This window comes from Erithacus rubecula, assembly GCF_903797595.1.
Source record: "Erithacus rubecula genome assembly, chromosome: 8".
Lineage (NCBI taxonomy): Eukaryota > Metazoa > Chordata > Aves > Passeriformes > Muscicapidae > Erithacus > Erithacus rubecula.
In genome coordinates, this window is record NC_136659.1 from 19,727,076 (window position 1) to 19,748,825 (window position 21,750).

The 21,750-nt window shown below is 39.5% G+C and overlaps 1 protein-coding gene across 2 annotated transcripts in view; it reads left to right on the top strand.

Moving 5' to 3' along the window:
- The first annotated feature begins 369 nt into the window (after window positions 1–369).
- COBLL1 (cordon-bleu WH2 repeat protein like 1) overlaps window positions 370–21,750 on the top strand; it is a 75,033-nt gene continuing 53,652 nt past the window's right edge. The window contains exon 1 of one of the 2 annotated variants that reach the window (XM_079310991.1): window positions 370–674. In XM_079310991.1, the coding sequence (XP_079167117.1) occupies window positions 385–674 (290 nt within the window). In that variant the 5' untranslated portion in view covers window positions 370–384. Of the gene's footprint in view, window positions 675–902; window positions 1,077–21,750 lie in introns of those variants that run through there. The other variant, XM_079310992.1, reaches the window with a different exon arrangement.

Here is a 21,750-nt window from a genome sequence, read left to right on the forward strand (position 1 = left end):
TAGAAGTCATGTGTTCCCCTTGTCATGACTTTTGCAGCTGCAGTGTACCTGGAGCTGTGGGGCTTTGTGGTTCTCTGAACCTTAACCCTAGGAGTAACCCAAACCCTAAGCCTAACCCTAACCCTTGGAAGAGCAATAGGAGCCGAACGGGAGTAAAACGAGTTTCAAGATAAAAGGTGTGAAATGAACCAAGTTGTGGCAGTCTTGCATTGCCCTTGGCATGACTTTTGTAGCTGCAGTGTGCCTGGAGCTGTGGGCTTTGTGGTTCTCTGAACCCTAACCCTAGGCATAACCCGAACCGTAGGCAATACCCTTACGCTAGGGGAATGGGGAAATCAGCAATGGGCTGTGGCGAGTCTCAAATCGAAAGGAGTGGAGGGAGTCATGTTGTGGCAGCCCGGTGTTCCCCTTGGAATGACTTTTGAGGGACTTCGTCTCGCGCCCTGGCGGCTGGAATGGGAAAGGGCTGAGCCCGACGCGGCCGCCGGGACGCGCCGCTCGAGGAAAGGAAAATTCCAGCCGAGAGGAGCGGCCCTGCCCCCGCTGGCCGCTGACAGCCCGCGGCCGGGGCCGAGCGGAGTCCCCGCTCCGGCCGCAGCTGGAGGGACAGCCGGCTGTGCGGGGGCGGGCGGGAGGAAGGCGCTGGGACGGGAACAGGGAGTCTCTGTGTCTCCGTGCGTGCCGGAGCGGGGAAGATTCTGGGTTTAAAGTTTCTTGCCGCGAAGTTCGGTTTTGCTATTTTTCCCTTTTTTTTTTTTTCCTAGCTCCTGTGTTTTTTTCCCCCACGCCCAAGGTGTGGTTCCGCGAGCGGCGGGAGCCTGGCGCAGCCCGTGACCGCGGCCGCCGCCCCGGGCAGGCGTTTAGTGTCCGTGCCGTAAACAGCGGGGAATGCCCGGGCTCGGGGGCGAGGCGGCGCCGGGGGCTGCGGAGCGGGGCCGCCCTCAGCCCGCCCCGAGCAGGTGAGGCGGGGAGCCGCGGCGGTGCGGGCGGGTCCCCGGCTTGCGCCCGCCCTGCGCTCCCTTGGCCGCCGGCATGGACGGCAGCGCTCGGCCGGCGGCCGCCCCGCCACCCTCCGGGTAAGCGCAGCTCGGGGTGCGGGCGGGAGCGCGGCCGCCCCGGCTCCGGAGAGCCAGCCCGCGGAGCCGGGGTGGTGCCGGGCCGTGAGCGGGCTGGGTGAGGTGAGGTGAGAGCGAGGGGCAGCTCGGGTCGCGGAGGCCGGTACCGTGCTTGTCCCGCTGTGAGGTGCGGCGCTCGGGAGGCCGCCAGGGGCGGGAGGCGGCTCCCGGCGCCGCGGGCGGGCGCGCTCCCCGTGCCCCTCTGCGGCGGCGGGGGCGGGAGCCCCGGGCGGGCCGCGGGCAGATGGAGCGGCGCGGCCGTTAAACGGCTGCGGGAGCCCGACGGCACCGGGCCGGTCCCGCTGGCCGGGGCTGCGGGACCAGCCCGTCGGACCGCCGCCCGCCTCGGCCGCGCCCGACCGAGCAGCGGCTGCGGCGCCGGCCCCGCGCCTCGGCAGTTGCCGCAGGGACGAGCGCAGCCCGCCCGCCGGCGCTGCCGTCCCGCTGCCGCTGCCGGGCTGCGGCGCTGCCGGGACCCGCGCTCCGGCACATCCCTGCCGATCAGCGCTTGCCGTCGGAGCATCCCTAGGTGTGCGGAGACAGCTCGCAGCTCTCTGGGTGAGAGTGGCGGCGGTTTGGGTGGGCTGCGCCTCTCGCTGCTCTGGGAACTGCCGACGCTGGGGAAAGGAAATAAACAAGCAGCATCTGTTTGGAGTAGTAAAAGGGCTGGCTTGTTTCTTTTTAAGTGTAAGGCCACTCTGGTTTTATTTTGCTTGTAGTAGAAAATCAGACTTTAAAGAACATCTTTCTTAAATCCTATGTAAAACTTCGCCAGTTATAGATCAGGAGAAGGGGAATTTTTTCCTTAACTATTCAATTACGTTTTAAGAAAATAAATTTACTCAGTGGCTTCACTAGGAATGGGAGTGAATCAAAATACTGGTAAGACTGCTGGAGTTGTCTGTAAATAGAATGGACAAAATACATGGTGGCTATATTTTTTAGCATTTAGTTTTTGTGAAGCTTCCATACTACTTGCAAAAATGGCTTAGTTGGATTGCTGACCAAGTGTCTACAGTATAAACAGGTGCAGATGATGAAAATTTACTGTAGTATTTGTAGCAGTAATCAGACCAGTTTGAAGTCATGGCTCCTCATAAAGGGAGGAGTATTTATTCTCTTAAGGCCCTTGTCACCATTCCACATTTATAAGTAGTCGTTGAGAAATTGACTTTATATTGTTGATCAATGTAGAAGGTATAATTATAGTATAGATAATTACTGCATTTTTAAGACTCTGTGTACTTAAGCAGAGTTGGAAGGGCTGAGTGTAGGATAATAATGTTTTTTTCCAGTTTAGGGAGTGGCAAAAACATTGTCTTGAAAGTCTTTGGTTTTACTTGTGAGCAGAAACATAAGAACAAACAGAGAGACACTAAACTTCGGCTGTTCTGACAGTTCCTCTAGGCCTTTTGCCTGCTATAAAGCTGTTTGGTATAGTGAATTTTGGCTGCTGCTTGACATCTAGGATCCCTTTATGTGACTTCAAGCATCTGTAAGCATCCACTTCTCAGTTTGGAGAAATATATAGCTAACAGTAGTGCTCATTGCATTAGCCCTGGAGAGAGATTTTTCAGGCCTTTTATCAGCTGTTCACATGTAATTTAGTACTTAGAAAATCAGGTTGCCATCCCTTTCTTGCTGCAAAAGTTCTTTATTCACAGTCTTTACTATTTCTGTAAGATGGTCTCATTTGGTCATAAATGCTGGATTGGAGGAAAAAAATGCGGATATACCAGAAAAAAGACAACTCCCAGTTTTACTGAAAATAGTTCACAGATACATTTTTGAATAGTATGCAGTTACTGTTCCCTCTCTGAGATGATAGGAAAATTTGTGCAATCTGGGAAGAATTTCAGTTGAAATGGCATTTTTCTTAAATGTATTACCAAATGATGTAATATACTACATTACATCTCTTAACTTGTCTAGCCAGGTTGAAAGTGTTAATCTGCAGCTGAAAACTGTTTACCAGCCAATGTGTTCTTAAATCACTGTTTGAAGTTCTGTGGAGTAGTTTCTGGTAACTTAACAGCTGAGAAGGTTTGTTTATGCTAGCTACTAAGAAGGTAGTGTTTTGTAAATTTTCAAGCACTGATGTTAGTTAAAGCTTGGAACTCCTATATAACTTGATCACTGGTGGCTCTATAATACAGAATTTTGTTACCAGGTCTGTGGGGACAAAGCTTTGGGAAAGGATCCTGTAATTTCTTTTTTTTTTTTTTTTTTTTTTTTTTTTTTTTTTTTTTTTTTTTTTTTTTTGCATGCAGGGTTATTTTCCTATTAAATTTTTTTTTTATTGAAACTGATTGTGGATAAAAATATTTGCCTGAATTCTATGAGAAGCATGTCCATGTTATTCTCTTTGTACATTCAAGATAAATAAGAAAAGAGTTTTTTAAAAAGTCTTCTGCTGGTTTTTTTTTCTTTGGGTTTATAATATGGTGACTAGAGAGTGTGTGCCCAGCAACTGGCTGGAGTATTTTGGAATATGATGAATAGGAGGTGTGCCCAGTAACTGGCTGGCCATGACACATAGTTTCTTCTCCTGGCAGGAGAAACTTGGCTGGACAGTTAAGCAGTTTTATAGCTCTTCTATTTTACCCTGAGTCTGAGCAGCACTCACAGCATAGAGCTCCTGCCAGGCCAGTTGACAGAGTCTGCTCCTGTTCATCACAGAGCTGAATTTGCTTTATGAAATGGTAGGAAAATGTGTGATTTAATACTTATAAATAAAAAAAAGAAGTGACTGTAGTTGGTATCCTACCTTCTGAACACAGCTTTGCCAATGTTGCTGGGCAGCAATCCCATAACCTGGAGTAAATAGATTTTTCTGTTACAAGATGTCAGTAGTTGACACAGGATTTTACCATGAAGAACTCTATTATGGCTTATTATGCCATTAGAATACTGGAGTAAATGTGGATTTTGGTAAATGTAATATTGCTGTCCTTTGAAATACTAGCTTTCGTGTTGAAATCCACCTTTAATTCACTTGTAATGTTTCTGAGAATTTTGTGTTATTTCATTTGTTCCTGTAAATCATATTTAAAGCTATGTGCTTACATACAAAATAACAGCTTCTGACCTACTTTACTGAGGCAAATCCCCTTTGTTATCATGTTCACTGTGTGTCTAAGAAAAACATGGTTAGGAGATGGAGCTGCTCTCCAGGGCCTGAAGATAGAGCTGGTTGTGTGGGGAAAGGGGCAGGGCCAAACAGCTTTGATTAGCTTAGTGCCAGAAACACTTCTGTGTGTCTTCAGCTTCCCATTCACTGTTGCTTGACATAGTGCATGTATTTGAAAAATTTAAGGAGAACAGGAGAAAAGTCTCTTTCACATGATTTCCAGGGCTGTCTGAGGAAGTGAGAGATGTTTTCAGAAAACCCAAGAAATTTACCTTTTTTTCTTTCATGTAATTGAGTTTTTATCAAATCATTTCAGTCACATTACGGAGACATCAGCTGTGGTGCAGTGCTGGCAAATGTGTGGTGTCAAGCTTGGAATACTGATTTGGGCTCTCTTCCTTCTCTTTCAAGTGTTCGTTTGAGTCAGCTCACAGCATAGCCACAGGTTTATTCAAATATAAATGAAAGTCCTTCCTGTTACTGAGTGTGGGAAGGGACAGCAAGTGTAGCAATAGCTTCAAACCAAGCATTCTATGCCTGAGCCACAGCCCCAGTGGGGGTGAGGACTTGGGTACGTGTCTGAATTTGCTCAGTTTGGTGAAATTTATGTAAGGGTGAAACTACATTTTTCTCTTGCAATGAATTAGCTGTTTCCATTGCTGTGTATATTATGTGCATGTGCTTATCATTAAGTGCAAGACCTTTTGTACTCGTGCTACTAGGTGGTAGCAGTGTCTAGGATCAGAGGTTAGGCCATTATGGATCTAACAAGTGGTCCTATCTTAGATGTGCTTTGTATCTTAGACTGAGGACTTCAAGATAGTACTTAGCATGTTCTTCTCACCTCATGACCCTGATGAAGAACAAGTAAATCAGCAATAATAAAATGGAAAGAATTTTGAGAATTTGGGACTGTAGAGCTTGCTGGATGTTTGAAGCAGGGAGTTAGCTGCTTTGTGGGTGGATGCCCATCGGGAGCCACTTGAATGCTAATCATTCCAGGGGCCAGTTTGCCCACTGAGTTCCAAATGTACACATAACACTTCTTGAGGTGATTATGTTCCTCTTAATGTAACTGCCTTAAGCAAGGCAGCCTCAAATAGTGGAATGACACTGATGCCATTAACTGAATGTTGTGTTTAAAAGCTGTTTACTCAGAGTTTGTCAAGTCTGAAGTCCTAGCTGGGTGCCTATGGAATAGTTCCTGGTAATGTTCCCTGTTGGAGTGTGTTGCTGTGGGAATGAGATCAAGAAAACATTAGGGGGTGGAATGTGGATACTAGGGTGAAAAAATGTGTAGGAGGATAATTCACAAATAGAGATCAGCAGAGTTACTTCCAAGCTTTGTCCAAATGTGTTGGTGTCCTGTGAAAAATAAAACTGAGAGCTAGATAGTGAGGTACTTAAAGGATTTGAGGAGTAAAAGTGCTTGAGACTGGAAGGTGGGTTTTGGTGTTACCTTAGGGTAGGTTCTTTTTTTTCTGCAGTTACTGGATTCATTTTTTTAATGTACTTTAGACGGGACCACAGTGTTTACATAAACCTGAAGATCACTGTTTTGAGGAGGCCCATCTGTGTTGGGTGGAAAAAGAAGAGAGTCCCTTGTGGGAGACCAAAACCTTGGATTCCAGAGGAAACTGAAGGTCTTTAGAGGATTTCTGCCATCTGACAGACAAAGTAATTGAGTAGGGGTATTTTAAAGTCACAAACAAATTATTTCTCCTGTAATCAGGCAACACCTAAATAGGTCTCCCTTCATAAAGTGCAGTACCATTTCTAACTATCTTGACTGCAGCTTGGAAAAAAATTTCTGAGCATTCTGGTTTTTCTAGCCTGACTGCTGTTCTGAGCTGCCACTGTAGTTTTATGTGTGCTGGGGAAGAGCAGATGCCAGATTATCCAGCCAGCCCTTGAAGCTGTAACAAGGTTAGCATGCTCAACTAAATATTTATTCTTTTTTCTAGAAATTAACAAGTCAGTATAATGAGTTGCTGTGTTAATGTAGTGGATACAAGGAATGCCAGGTGTTCTCTTTTATGGCTGTTTGCAAGTTAAACCAGATCTGACTGTGCACTTTCTTTTCTTCTCACCTGGCTCTGGCTTCACCACCAGCTGCTACTCTAACTTAGGTTCACACAGCTGCAGTTTGAGAAAGTTACTCTTCACTGTGGGTGTCACTGTGTACAGCTCTAAAAGAGCTGACTTAGAAGATGACAAGAAGCTGGGATGTTGGCTCCTAGATTCCTGTAGAGTTCTGTGACTGTGCCCAGCATTAGCACAATGAAGAGGAAACTCTGACTGTGCAGCTTGCAACAATGGAGGGCTCAAGGGGGAAAAGTACCTCTGCTGTTCTGAGCTATAGCAACCAATTAAAAACTGGATGCTTCACCTGAATTCTCTCCTGAGGCAAGGTCTGAGAATTTAAAATGCAGCTCTTTATGAAGTAAATGTAAACACTAACTGGAGTTCAAGCAGATGTTTTCTGACTTAAAATCTTCATGTGATAGACTGATGGATAAAACTGCATTCTTTTTAATGGTTTAAGAAATGTTTTTTTAATGCAGAAATGGAATATTGTGGGAATTCTTACAGAACTCAGAGTTCCTGGATTTGTTTTTACTTGCTAGGAGGTTATCCAATTCAGAAGGGGCATGTGCATTTGTTTGGTTGTTGTAATGATCTGAGTGCCATAGGTGCTTAAAGGATGAGTTCCTCATCTACCTATGAAATATTTGCCTTGGGAACTATTGACATGGTTGTCAGGATTATTTTTTTCAGTTAAAGAAAATAGAGCATGTGGATATTTTTAGCTGGGCTTAAACTTTCTTCTGTGAGAAAGGATGGGTTTTGTTGCAAGCTTTAGCTCTAAAGAGATTCCCATTGAAGAAATAGTACAGCTTAGAAACTTTCATAGCTGTGTTTTAAAAATACTTTCTGGACATTTATTTGGTTTTCATTTTTCTTTTGGAAATAGAGCTGCTTGGTTATATATATATGTGGAATAATAGACAAACATCTCCTTCCCAAACAATGCAAACTGTTGCTCTGTGTTAAACAAGAAATGATGTGAGCTTGAATTTTCCTCCAACAAAGAGAAAAAAAACCTCCAATAAGGAAAACACTAGCCCATCTCAAAAAACCAGCATTGGAAATATGTGTATTTTTCTTTAAAATAAAATAATTTTTCAATCTAATATTCCTGAGTTATTGATGTATTGCTTTAACAGTGGGGTTTTTTTTTGTTTTCATGGGCCTTGGTGTTCTGTTGAGAATTAGTTTTCCCTTTTGGTCTTTTACCTTACTTTAATGTCAGACCTTCAGTTGGATTTTCTTCCAGACTGAGGCTTTTCTATACCTGGGGCTTGACAGTTAACTTTTAAATGTTGTGCAGTGGGAAGAGCGTAAGCATTTTCAGCTCTGCCCTTAGTACAGACTTAAAATTGACAAAGTTGTCTGGAGGAACTGTTTCTATTTTTTAAATACTTTGTTTCACAAAATGAGTTACATTTTCTTGTTTCATTTGGTTTTACTGTTTGATTGTTTCATCTGGGTTTTTTGTCCATCTGTGCCCCTTCCTCCCCCCCTTTCGATGTGCTAGAATCTTTGTTGAACTAAGTGAGTTAAATAAGAATGTTCAGAGTAATTTAGGGAAGGATTTATTTTTCATTAGGGAAGGACATGATATGCTAAGTTTGGTTGGTGGGGGTTTTTTTTGTCATTTACTAGCTTGCCATTTATTTAAGTATCATTGTATTGCTCTTGACTTTTGTAAAACCTAGCTCAGTTCTTCTGTACTGTCAAACTAGATTGACAGATCAACTGGACATAATATTGGAAGTACAGGATAATTTACTGAGCTGGCTATTGTTTAACTGTTCTTGTGACAGCAATGTTGAAAGCTCTTTTTATGTGGGAATAATAATGCTTTGTCACTGATTTCGAAAAAAAAAAAAAAAAAAAAAAAAAGGAGCCAAAATATCTGTTAGTAACAAAGTTGAAAAAATAAATGTTTACGACTTGTCCTGCTGGGTGTAATCCTTGAGGCAAGGATGAAGTACTTCTTTCCTTACTCCTTATTAGCTAAGAACTTCAACGTTCTGCCCTTCTCATGGAAAAATAATGTTATTAATAATTCAAAATGTAACCATTCTGGTTTTGAGAGCATAGAAATTACTTGCATGGATGGATGAATTTTTTACTTCTTCAGTAAGACAAACAAGGCGTGTATTAGTTGATGACAATAGTGTAGTAGGTGGTATTTCTAGAGGATGAATTTCTAATAATTTTCAGCCATTTGTGTAAAATCAGAAATTCAACCCATGCCAGAAATTTGGGCTTTGCTTTTTACAATTTTTAAAATTCAGAATATTTAATTCCTCATTAATCAGATAGCTTTATATGTTGAAAGTTGTTCCCAGTTTTCATTCCTGAAGAGTTACTGCTTTTTCCATTTACCCTCTGAAGTCTCCAGACATAGACTTTTCTGTATCCTCTGCTGGGGTCTGATTCATGGTCTCTTACTTCCCTTTGCCTGCAATTCTGATCCTCTCCTTCCATCCACATTACAAATCAGCCTCACTAATTCCATCCTGGGCACCCTCCTTGAGCTATTTTTACCTCATTCACTTTTTAGAGTACTCACTGCTTGGAGAAAGTTCCTTTTTGTTCAATTTTAAATATGTTTGTAAATGTACAGCTCCTAGTAAAGAAAGATGCACTTTATTTTTGCCTGAAAGGGTAAGAGCACAGCAAGTTGAGTGGATCTTTTCCCATTTTGGCTTTGTGCATTCTTTTAAATCTTCAGATTTGGTAAGAGCCTGGCCCTTCAGCTTGGGCTTTTCCCCCTGTATCCCATTCTCCCATATCTAATTCCTCTTCCCTGACTTCGGTCTGAAACTATAAATTCTTCTTTTTATAAATACGCTTTTGTGTTTAAAAATTGTGTGTTCTGTTTTACCTAGCTCAATGCATCTTGTTCCCTTGTACTTATATGGGCATTGAGAATGTTTTTCACTACACTGTTGGAGGGGAGAAGAATCTCCCAGGCCCTTTTATGTGGCATTTTAAAGTGGGGTCATTCACTGCCTTTGCAGTTGGTGATCTCATCTGCTTGCTTGTCTGTAGTTGAGTAATGCCTTGGACATTGCAGGACTTGAAGCTGAGATTTCAAGGCTGACAGTGATAGCTACAGACATTAAATAGGATTTTTGTTTCTTTATTCAAGCAAGTCAGAGTTTACCTATGACTTTTTTGGGCCAGTAGCAGTAATTTTATTCCTGTATTACATGCTGTCCTTTCTCAGAATTATATATATATATATATATATATATATATATATATGTATAATTTGACATCTGCATGACAGATTATTAGCAATTAGTTGTACAAATGAAGTGATGGAACTGGGTCAGATGTATCTTTACTCATTCAGCTTCTTCATGCCTCTCTTGTTCCCTGGTGGTTCATGGGGTGATTTTCTGGAGTAGGGACAGGGCTCTGTTTTTTTTGTCAAGTGGTATATGCAAGGATCAGAGGATTTTGGAATCTAGATAATTTTTGTGATTTGTATTGAAGATTCTTTTGCAGTGCCGGGCACAAAATCTCCCCTGCCCCATCCTAGGTATTGTTGAGATATTCTCAATACACCAGACAATGCTTGTTCACTTTTGTAGAAAAACAAGGAAAACCAAAGCATTTTATAAGCACTTCTTCAGAGTTGGTTGTTGATAGTGAGGGGTATAAGAGAGAATCTGAAGAGACTTATTTTGGAAAAGTAATAAGGGTCTGACATCACTGTCTGAACTGTTGGGATCTCTGTCTGATTTCTAAGCATCTTTCTTTGACTGTTCTTGTATTTCCACTGCCCAAACATTCTTACAAACTTTCCAGTCTTCCTCCCAAAACACACTACTGTAATGGATCTTTATCCATAAATCTTAAGTTAATAAAGGAGAAGAGAAATGCAATGAATTGTAAATGTTGGATGAGACTTCTTAAAAGATTACAATGATTTATTTTAGAAAAAAATTGGGACGTGGTGCTATACTTTTAGAAATATTCCAACAAAACAATTGGGTTTTTTTGTTTTGTTTTGTTTTTTTTTTCTTATGGGGTTCTTTAAGATACTTTTTATTGCTTAAGGGCTCCTAATGTTAGGTTTTCTTCCTGCTTTTACTTGCACCTAAATTTTCCTGGACTTTCTAGTTATAATATGTAAAGCCTGCCAGCTGACAGGTTTATAGGCTTGTTTTTTTTTTAAAGACTACTTGCCAATACTTAATCCAGAACAAGATTTTATATTAGAATTGAGATTGCTTGGAAATAATGACACATAACATAAATGCAGAGATTTCTTCCTATGCTATACTGCTCCTATAGATGGAGCCTTTGAAATGACTTGGTACCCTGACTGAGTGGTCTTGTGGAAAGATCTCTTTGGTGCTGGTCAGCATTCTGCCATTCTGCATAAGAGGCAGCTGTTCTGCATTCTGTCTCCACTAGAGAAGAACAGCTGGATATTCCTTCACACTTCCTGAATGAAATCTGTGTATTCTCTGAGAGGCTGGTGCTGCCTCTTCCTGCTTGTGGTGGAGGTGGACAGTAGGAAATGACGTGTCCAGTGAATTGTTTATTTTGTACAAATGTTTGTCGGGACCACTTGGAAGAGCTTTAACATCTTAATGTAGAAACGCCCTTGCAAAATTCTACCCTAGTTCATTGGGAAGAGTGCAATTAGTTTGCTGACAACATACTCTCAGTAAAGAGAAATGGTTGTGTATTCAGAGAGTCCTTCTGTTACAGGAAAACAAAAGCTCCAAGTTTAGAAGTACTTGATACCATTTAAAAATAATTCTAATAGCCGAATGAGATCTGGAAAACTCCATCTACACTTACTGGCCTTTCCCACATCCTGTCACATCATATTTCATATCTCAGTCATACCCTGACTGTTTCCTTGAGTCAGTTTGTGGTATCATGTGAATAAACGCTCAACATGGTCGAAAGATCTCCCATCTGTCTGTAAGACATGTGATCATTTATCAAAGATAAAAGGGCATAGCTGAATGTGGCACAGCATTGGTTGGAATTGTAAACAGTCATTTAACTCGAAAAGCTTTTGGCTTCTGATGATAAAATGAGAACCATCAGAAAATATGAGTCACATTCTCAAACTGACGTAGCTGTACCACTATTGTACCTTCGTGTTTACCACTGACTTTGATTAACAAATATTTTCACTTACATATTTAAGTGACAGTGAGAAAGAAGTGACTTGGTCACTTTGTTTATGAGAGAGGCTGATCCATGCAAAGATCTGACACTGGATGGGGAGATTGGTTCTTCTTCTTCCCCCCATTTTTTTGTTTCTTTGTTTGGTTTTTGATAGAGGTTGCATACCTCTTTCCCTCTTATGGACTCTCTAGGTAGAAGGAAGTTGTGTGTCTTGTTCTCAGCTGAGTAGGTTTGCTGCTGCTGTTGTGCTGATAGATTCAGTTTGTTGCAACTTCGTGTCCTCTTCTTCAGTCAGAAGAAGCCAGTGATGAGTTGCTGGTAATTGACTCATGAAATTCTGGGGTAGTTCCTTTTTCTGGTTTTAATGTTAGACAAGGCTTTTGTTTCTTTGTCTGTATTCACCTTTAGATATTGTAGTTTTTGATGTTTTTGAAGTGTCATCTTTGAATTTCTGTATGACTTTATATCCATGTGATAAAAATTTCTAAAATTCTGATCATCATTTTCTGTATGTCAAAAGAACAGTGGGATGGCCATTAGCCACAATTTCAGTCTCTTCTCTGATATGAAGCCAGAGTTATTTTCATGGATTTCCTCTGTTGGGAGGCATTGAAAACCCAATCCATACATAGTAGGAGAGAGAAAATATGGTACTTGAGGGAGGTTGATGGGCTTTATGGGCTTACACTTAGTTTTACACAGAAGGGTGAAGATGAACTTTGAAAAAGTTCACAGATTTGTGAGTTTTAGTGCTCCCTTGTTTGCATCTTGTTATTCTTCTGTGATCTGTATAGATAGCTGCTCATGAACTTTTTATCCAAATTGACTGCTCTGGTTTTCTACTTGTTAGCTTCAGTTTTATGGCAAGTGAAGCATTGGTCTGCTGCAGTTAAATGTGGACAAATTTTGGAGATTTTAGCAAATGAGCTGTCTGCAGCTTGTCCCTGCCTTATCTCCTATCACTAAGAACACGAGTAGACACTGGTCAAGTTGATGTTCTGTTCTGCATCCTTGTCACTTTGGCTTCTTCTGCTGTACAGTGTTGGCAGTAATTTTGTCTCTTCTTTGCCCCTATCACAGGCTGTTTTCTGGCCAGACAAATCCAATCCTCTCTTGCTCTTGAATCAGGGCCATTAACATCTTATTTAGAAGTTTGCCCTATATTTGTATTAGTAGTTGCCTTTTTGTTTTCACTGAGCTTGTGCTGACACACATCTTCCCACTTGCTTGAGGATAAATGGGTAAAAAATGTGGATGTGTTATAGCTAGAAAAATTTTCTTCATTTTAAAAGTTTTTTGATTTAATGTGTTCAATGAGCCACAATTTATTCTAAAACTTTTGAACAAATAAAGTGATAAAGAGTTAAGCGCTCTTGGTCTTTCCATTTCTGAAGTGTGACAACATGTGAATGGCATGTTCATGAGTTACTGCATGGTTACAGAGTATGAGCATGTAAATCATTCAAAATCTATTTGTCTGGTTACTTTCATGGGTAAGAATGTGGAAAATACTGCATTTCTGACAGGATTCCAACTGTTGTGATAACACAGGATACAGAATTATTAAATAATCAGTGTTATGTCTGATCAAATGTTTTAGAATATGTTCTTTTAGGCATTCTACAGAGATTTGCTGTTATATTCAGGGACAGCCTCTAAATCCAGGGAGAAGTTAAAAAAAGATGGTTTCAGATATCAGGAATTTGTGTGTTTCATGGGCTTTAAGAGATCTGGCAGCTTAGGTATTTTTGTCCTTTCCTTTGAAATTCCTTTTTGTCTAAATTTTCTTGGGTGTTTTTTTACACGACTTCCTGGGTGGGAGAAGTCTGTTACTGTATTTAGTTAACACTTACAAACTTAAGTCACATTGTGTCAAAGCTTGCAGTAAACTTCTGTGTGCTCTGTAGGTCAGGTAGGTAGCATGTAAGTATTTTCTAAGAAAAGAACCAGAAAGATAAAATGCTGCTAAGTTGAAGGGTGCTGTTTCTTATAATGACAAAGCACTCAGTTATGGGGACTCTGATAAATAAAGCCTGTGGACAAAGTGCCCAGCTGTACTTTAAGATGAAAACAGGATGTTGGTTGTATTGCAGCAGGACTGCTGTATAAATCAAAGGATATGCTGTTATTGCTGTTTAAGGAAGCTGTACTCCCTTAGAGTGGTTCTGTATATAAAAGAATGGTAATTGCTGTGCTTATCAAGGACTGGCAGTTCTCCTTTTCCAATTGTGACCTGGTGAATCCACCTCAAGATCAACGACTTAAAGCCTGGCTAGTTATTTTAATCCCCTATTCAATAGAACAAACAGAATGGGGTTATTTTTATCTCTTTATGATTGCTTAGAACAAGTAAAAAACCCTTTTGCTATATTTAAGTCAAAGGTGATTTTACTGATGAGGATGTGAAATATTTCCCCAGTGACTGTTAAACCCTGTTGGTTCAAACTGTGTCCAGTTAGTTGTGGCCAGGTGGCTTTCTCCCTGTGCCTGTGTCCTTGCTGGGCTTTTTTGCATTCATTTGTAGCCTCTTTAAATTTTTATTTGATAGCTTAAGCCATTTTTGGTTTGTTTTCATATTCTCTTTTAAAGGACTTCTTTGCCCTGTTTGTACTGTTCTTAATGCCAGCTAGAATGGTGTTGCCTTTGTTTTAAAAATCAATGGTTTTTATACTTCTAAGCACTACATCCACGTATACGTTCTCTCCTCAGGAAGAAGGTATGCCAAAATACTTTTCTGCTTTTGATTTCCACCAGTTCATTTTTTTTCTTCAAGGAAATCATAGAATTATTTGGCTTGGAAGCAACATTTGAAGATCATGTATTCCAACTCCCATATGCACTGGGTATTGTGGTGCACTGTAGTATGTGGTGTACTGTAGGATGGCCTGTAGGATAGCCTATATTGTTATTTAGAAAATATAAGTAATTTTTTCATAGGTATCCTATTTTTATAGGATCTGGTACAACAATAAGTAGCTGGATAAAGCTTGAATTGGTATTCCTGTAATATGCATATGTTTTTCTAGAAAGTTTTTTGGGTAAGTCCTCAAGGCTGGATTTTAGTAGAGTGATTTTAGCACTGATTTTTCAGTGAGTTTACACTGATTAATGGAGTGTTCTCATCCTCTTAGCATTTGTGCTCAAGTGCAGAGTTAAACTCCCTGCAGGTGAGAATCCTGACCAGAATCAAATGGGAAACCATGCTGCTGATGGAAGCAGAGCAACAGAGAAAGAAAGGGAGAAGGCAGCAGTGGTGAGTCAATGTGCAGTATTCTAAGGGAAAGCAGATAAAGTTCACTCCTGAAAGAATATTCACACAGCACAAACTTCATTCTGTTGTGATATCAACTGTGCTTTGAATGGAAGCATCTTTGAAATGCATAATTTTCATGAAGTTTGATGCTCAGAATGACTATTCCATTATTTACTATCACTTACTTACATTTCACTGAATTTCTGTGAGGGAAGGATATTGCAGGAACTTTGTAGCTGTGTTTAGGCTCTTGAGATACCTGTTGGTATCTCCTTTTCATAATTCCTGATTCCTTGTGGTACCCACTTATCAGTATTTTTTATCAAAAATGCTGATAAAATAATTTTATATTTAAAACTGGGGTTTGACTATATTCCAATAACAAGTAATGGATGTGTTTTTTGAAGAAGTAAGGCCTCTAATCTACTTTCTGCTTTTTCACAGGGGAGGAAGAAATCTCAAAATCTTAAATGTGTTTCGTTTCTCTACTAAGCAGTTGTAGGAATTAATTAGTTTTTTGAAACACAAGGAGTTTCTGTAGTACAGAACAATTTTTATTGGGTGTACATGGGAGGACATGATATTACATACAGAGATAAAAAACTTCTGTGAAGGAGAACCTTTTCTGGGGCCAGAAACTGATTTTTGAAAACATATTTGTCAGTTGTCAGATGTCCTAGTGTCTGGAGCAGTGGTTAATTAAATAAGGATAATGTTGAACAGTGATTTTGGAAAATGCATGTAATATCTAAATAGTCACGCTCTCTGGTTATTAAAGATAAACTTTAAATTCTAGCTGTTCATGAAAATGTGTGATTCTTTAACAGGCCAGAAACATGGTTATCAGGAGACATGCTGTGGAATTACCCTGGTGTGACCTTGTAACTGGTGGATTTGAAAAGCATTAAGCATTATTTAAACTGGTTCAGTACTCTGAAGGCCTCTTAATTGTACTGCCAGTATTCTTTTTCTTAGAACTTGTAATGAAGGGGGATGTATTCTGGAGTGCTTGTCTCAGTTACTTACACAGACAGCTCTCACTCTGCACTGTATTGTGCCTTAAAATAATTGTGATTTGTTTGCTTGTTTGGTTTATTTTAATTTTGAGCAAATGCTATGGCTTTTCATCCACAAAGCAAATAGCTGTTGCTTTTGATTAGTAACTTAAACCTTGGCAAGTTTGTAAATTCCTCAGCAGGGCACTGGTTTTGAAGAGCTGCTTATGTTCCAGGGGAAAACTTTTGAACGGATTGTTTCAGAACATGTGATTTTTATTTTTTTAAACTTTTTTCCTGCTTCTGTACTACATTATCTGCACTGATTTACTCCTTTCCTCCAGGAAACACATTTGCATTAAAGATCCGGTCTTCTGTTTATTTAGTTCCTGCTGCTTATTGCTTCCAGGGGGTCCTCTTTGACCTTACAATTAATAGAAAAATGAATGATATTCTGGGAATTAAATCAAGAAGAAATGAAATACAAGGAGCTGATAAATACTGATGGATTCTTTCACTGATCAGTCTTCTCTTCCAACATGCCAAGATACTCAGTAGTAAAAATAAAGATTAAAAAACCCATAAGTAGAATGTTTTTCATAGAACCTCTGGTGCTTCTCTTAAGGCTTTCAACTAGAAAACTCAGGGATATTGCTGGTTCCTATTGTTAGATGTTGGCTTTGCCATCACCAAATGTCAGTATTTTCTGGAAGGTACTCTAACCTAGCCTGAATAAATTCTTATTGATCTGAGCTGTTTTGACTAACTGACTTTCAGGTAGAATAGTTGTATTGCACCATAACCTTTCATAGTCCCAGCTGATACACCCCAACTTCTGTTTTAATTTAGTCAGCGGATGTAAGGACTCCTGCTGCAAACCCAGTGAAATAACAGTGAGAGTTCTTTGTTGGTTTATTTAAATGGTATAATGTTACTATAATTTTGTTGGAAATAAGCAAGACTGGTGAGAGATAAAGCTGTCATACAAAAGAATTGAAAGGGTTGACCACAATGTTGTCTGCTTAATGTCACTGTAAATGTCTAGGCTTCCTAATTTAGTCTGATTTGAACATAACAGTGTCATGTTTGGAGACACCGGATGCCAAGAAAGGAAGAAGATGATTTACATCCCTTAAGCTTCCCTAAGTGGGAATTTCAGACTTGAATTTCGTAACTACATGATTAAAGAAGATGGGGTACCAAGGCCTGCAACTGGATGCCTTGGCAGCTAAGCTTGTATGTACTTTTGCCAAAATGGAAGGGATGATTGCCTTTTGTCTTTTTGTATTAAAAAAAAAAAAAAAAAAAAAAAAGGAAAAGAAGAACATGAACAGGAACAAACAACTCAAAAAGACAGTCTGATCCCTCCAGTGGAGAAGATAAGAACCCGGCAGTTTTAAGTTTATGGTTGGATTTCATGATCTTAAGGGTCTTCTCTAACCTAAATTATTCTATGCTTGTGTTGTTTCCTTCACTCAGTCACTTTGCTTCATTTATCATTCACATTGCTTAACATCAATTGTGATAAAGTTATGCAGTCATGTAATTATAAAAAGATAGGCCAAGCTATCATTTCTCTCTATCTGTAAAATTCTTCTTGCAATTTTCTCAGAAGTTCTTGTCATTGTTACTGTTCTTTGCTTTTGACAGTCACCTGATAGCTTTATTATCCACCTTTGACACCAAAAAGCTAATGGTATTGAATATTTTTAAAGGCTGATGGGTCATATTTGCAGTCTGAAAAAATGTTTCACACACTCTGCAGTGTTACCATGGCAGAGGTATTCCCCATTCAACCCTGTTTCACATTTCTGCAAATACACAGAAAGTGGAATTATGAGAGTATAAATGATGGTGAGCTTGAGAAACCATGTGACCTTTGGCACAGAAATGGTGCACTGGTGTGACGTGTTTTATAAACATCTGTTTTTAGCCAGGTTAAGGTTTTTTCATTTAGCCAGGAGGTTCAGCCAGGCTGCTGGTGAGTATTTAGAAGGTGTGCTCTCGTGGTTCCCATCATGTTTAGCAGTGGGACCCAGGGAGGTTGTGTAGCCAGTGGCTGCTCCTTAGATGGAGAACATGGTGAGAGGCTGGTGGACCTTATGAAGGGGCATCCAGAGTCACTCAGTTTCCTCTGTCTTTGCTTACTGTAGCTCCTAATTTGACAGGTGAATTCTGGTATGTCTTAGCAGCAAGTCACACCTTATTTGAGGCTCTTTACATAAATGAAATGACAAAACTGTATCCTGTATTTCTGCTCCCTGTCAATGTGTCTGAGTCAATACTAGACCAGCTTTGTCCAAGAAACTTAATATGTGACTGTCCCAGAACTATCACCACAGAACTGCTGATGTGTTATAGTAGTGGCAGCAATGCAATTACATCAATTTTCCATTCACCTTCACTCCTCTGTCCTACTCAAATTGTTAAAGGAGTCTTCATGGCTTCTGAGTAGAAACTGGAACAGGGAGAAGATTGTCAAAATGTGATGGGGCTTCTGCATCACAGGTTTTGAACTCCTCCTGGAAGAATTATGATAAAAAGTCAGCAGTCTTAAGTTTTTAATTTGGCAGAATTGATTCTCATAAGATCATTTCTCTGAACATTTCAAAACTGGCTTTGCATGGCTTATGCTGTAAAGCATGCCACTCAGATATTTTTGTCTCTTCTGGATTTCTTTCTTTTTTTTCACCATGTAGTACTTGGTTGTTCATTTAAAAGAAAATATTTGTGTTCTAAAAACAAATGACACATGCAGCTGTGCAGCCAAGTGACCCAGAGAAAATGAGTTCCCATGGTCTATGTGTATGTGCAAGCGATGGGGACCAGAACTTGTTCTTTGTCCAGTAGCTCAGTTGTGCCTGGCCTCAAGGGAACATGCAGCCATGCTCCTCATCCTGTTAACATCCATGGGAATGTAAGAATGTGCCTTGCAGTGCTGGCTAGGAATAGTTGTGTGCAGGGTTTTGTTTGGCTTCTTAAAATTTCTTATAACTAAATGCTTATGGGTTGTGCAGAAATCTGCATGAAATATTGATTGAGGAAGAGTATTAGATTTGTGTGTTACTGCAGTTTTTAAGAACTGGACATATATGTTTTGCATTGCAGTGACAAGAGCTATACAGCCATTTATTTTCTGTCCTTTATGTTCTTGAACAAATACTTATGTTCAAGGATATTTGAAAAATGAAGGGAAATATTTAGTCATCTGCATAAATAAATAACTTTGAAGTTCTCAGATACCCAAGAAAACATAGATTATCTTTGTTTGTTTTTTTTTCCACATTGGGTGAGACAGGACTAGGATTAGTAGAATTCTTTCTTTGATATTTGATTTTATGAGTCAAAATTTGGCTATTTGAGTTTTATTTTGTTCCCATGGTGGGATTGTATGTGTGTGTGACCTCTTATCTAGAACTGAAAGTTTTGTAATGGCACATCAGAGACCAAGTGCTGTTCCTGCTACTAACGTCCAACTAGGAAAGCATAATGCAGTGTCTAGTTTCTGCTGTCCAGAAACATTATTCCAAAGCTGTGAAAAATATGTGCAAATTAACTGTGAGCACTAATATGCCTTAAATAAGGAAATTAAAAAGCAGAAGAAAATGTAATTCAAAGAAAAGACGTGCTGGTTACTTCTATGTGTCTTCTTAGACACAGCTTCTTCAAAGTCCCTACTTTTAAGGACATGGCATTGATGAACAATGTACCTACTTCCCAAATTTGTCCACTTTTATTTAGCTTTCTATAAATGATGCCATAGGTGTCAATAGAGGGGCACAGAATAGTCTAATGGAAGCATATTAGGTTGCATCCAGTGTGTCTATTTTTTGTTTAAATAGTTACTTTCTATAGAATTGGAGTTCACTTCCATTAACTGCATTCAGCATGTGACCCTGCAGTGTTATACATAAACAGTATCATAGTTGATGTTGAACTGATGAACTGGGAAGTTACTGTATGAAGTGCTGGTCTGCACACCAACAATTCAATAGAAGCCCTTGCCCTCCCATTCCAAGCAGAGGAAATAATAACAGACAAATCTTGATAGTAGTAATAATTTTCCTTTGAGTTTTGTGGTTGGCGGATGATTTGTTTTGGTATTTTGGTGTTTTGGGGGTTTTTTTGAGAGGGAGGTGCCTTACTTTTTTATTAAATACATGATTTTTAAGTGGTATTGACACCAGGTACTGGTTTTGGTACCAAAATAAATTTATTTTTTCCAGGTCACCAATTTTTAATTCAGTCTTTATCAGACAGAAACCCTTTATTAGCACGCAGAGTGAGTATGAGTCTGCAAAGTAGGCAAATATGTGCTCAAATCATATTTATGTAGCTTTGGCAATCAATACTATTATATAATCATCTGCCTTATCTATTGTTAAAGTTACAGCTTTATTGGTGGATTTCTCTGCCCATATATTGCTGTTATGCTATCTAATAGCAAAATAACCTCCATTTACAAACAGGGAGCAATCTTGTAGCAGAAAGAATGGCATATACTTACTTGGCAGTGGCAATAATTGACAGTTGACTCTTGAACTTCTCTCTGAGGGAAAAAAATTAAAACTTTCTATTTTTTAGAATTCTTGCCCTCTGGAGTAAGAAAAATGATAGCAGATGAATTGGTGTTCTAATTTATATTATGGTGCACTAAACCAGAATACAACTTTATTTTGTTTGTTACTGATTGTACTTTCAAACTGAAAACTGAAATTCATCTAAGACTTCAGCAACTAAAATGATTGTGTATGGTCCTGGTGTCTGTTAGTTCAGAATCTACTGAAATATCAAATTTATACCTTGAAGTGACTTTTTGTTTTATAAAGTAGAAAGTACCTTGCAATGCTGGATGACCTCCAACTCTCCTTTGAAAACTGGTTAGTTCACTAAATGAGCAGGAGTAGCACTTCTTCCAAATGTTTCTGCTTTAACTCAAGTTACATGGATATGAAATATGGAAGAGAAGAAGCCAACAAAGCAGATTAAATAGACTTCTAAGTTTGGCTTTGAAATACTGTTGTACTAAGTCATCTAGTTTGGATGAAATTAGGTATAATTCTTTTATATATGAGTATAGAAGGAAAATGTTTTAGAAGCATATGGTATTATTGAATGCTCTGTTAAGACTTTTTCATATACTTTTTTTAGTACTATCCTTTCAGAGAAAGAGATTTATTTGTTTGAGATTTTGCCATCTTGGCATTGATAAAAAGTCATGGTATGAAGAAAATTCTTTAGCTTTTGTATGAAAATGCATATATTTTGGAAAGATGGAATTGTTTCAGAAAGAACTGAACAAATCCAAAATAGGTATCAATTCCTAGCCTGCCTTAACAATAGCATTCTTGTGTTAATGCTCTTAAATACCATTTTATGAATTTATAAAATACCCTGACAATTCTGAAGTAGGTGCCTCTTTTATGGTGTGATTTATATTCTAGGGATATTTGTTGCTGGAAAATACGTTTGAAGAAAAACTTCTGAACCACTGTCCTGTTTTATACAAATGGGATTAGATATGCTCTGATTTGTCTGGAAAAAAATGAACAGCCAAGTAGTTTCAAAATACAGCCTACTTGCAGTGCCACCCTGTGGCTTTCTTTTTTCATGGCTTCTATTAAAGCAGCCAGTTTCTGTTGCCTCATCCCCAGAGGGATAGTTACTAATGAACTTGTAGAGTGTCTGTTCTCCTAGCTGCAGACCTGGTTTAACCAGGATAGTAAAGCACAATTTTTTGCCTATCTTTAGCATTATTTGTCCTTGCTGAAACCTGTTGAGATGAAGAACCAGAAAGAGAATTTCTGAGCAATACCAGTTCATTCACCTACTGCATCAAATAACTAGGCAATGCCTAGTTAGTTCATTGAAAAGGAAAGATCACACTGGAGCTGGAAAGGAAAATGTGTCATTTCTCAGCAGGAACTTGAAGGACTATGATAATTGGTCTCAGCAGTTCCAGCAGTGTTACATATGCAAATATTTTATTTCCAGGTAGTCAGTTTTCTAGGCAAGTGGTTTAAC